This window comes from Penaeus monodon, chromosome 34, assembly GCF_015228065.2.
Source record: "Penaeus monodon isolate SGIC_2016 chromosome 34, NSTDA_Pmon_1, whole genome shotgun sequence".
Taxonomy (NCBI): Eukaryota; Metazoa; Arthropoda; class Malacostraca; order Decapoda; family Penaeidae; genus Penaeus; species Penaeus monodon.
The window spans coordinates 6619666-6620330 of record NC_051419.1 but is presented as its reverse complement, the minus strand read 5'-3'; the positions used below and the strand labels follow the sequence as shown (position 1 = coordinate 6620330).

The 665-nt window shown below is 37.6% G+C and overlaps 1 protein-coding gene across 1 annotated transcript in view; it reads right to left on the bottom strand.

Annotated features, from left to right (window-relative positions):
* The window catches only part of LOC119594551 (myosin-2 essential light chain-like), a 10202-nt gene that overhangs the window by 5646 nt on the left and 3891 nt on the right, over positions 1-665 (bottom strand). The window contains exon 3 of the mRNA XM_037943582.1: positions 36-176. Within this exon, the coding sequence (XP_037799510.1) occupies positions 36-176 (141 nt within the window). The remainder of the gene's footprint in view (positions 1-35; positions 177-665) is intronic.

The following is a 665-nucleotide window of genomic DNA, read 5'->3' as shown; positions in this document are numbered from 1 at the left end:
CGAGCGAGTGCAACCACCCACAACAAGCAGCTCACCTGGTCTGTGCTGGTGAGACAGCTTCTTGACCTCGGACTCGGTGGGGTTCTGGCCCAGGGCTCTCAGAACCTCGCCAATCTGAGACACTTGGATCTTGCCATCACCCTTCTGGTCGAAGATGGAGAAGGCCTCCTGGAACTCTGAAATGGCAAAGGATCAAATTGGTCATCTTTCTAGTATTATGTGAATTAAAAAATCTAGATTTTGATATTATTATCAATGGATAACAACTTTACCTGTGTACTCACAATAACAATGTCATGGAGATTTAGAGAGAGTATGTTATTATATAAGATAATAGAAAACTGTAATCAAACAAATTTCCTGGGAGATTCTAGATGCAGATAATTATCAAAAATAATCCAATTTTCTATGTACTTAGGAAGTTGGTCACTAATAATAATTTTTGGGTCAATGATTTCTCACTGTAATGGTAGATGGGTAGATTTAAAGGAGTAGCTTGGCAGAAAAATATAAAAACAAACTCACCAGCGATCTGTCTTTTATCACCTTATATAAACAATTTCTCTTAACAATTGAAGTGCAATCATTTCAGGGAACATAGCCATTTTCAAATAATTCTTGGGAAAATACTCAATAGCCAGCATACCTAATATGGAAAGGTGACT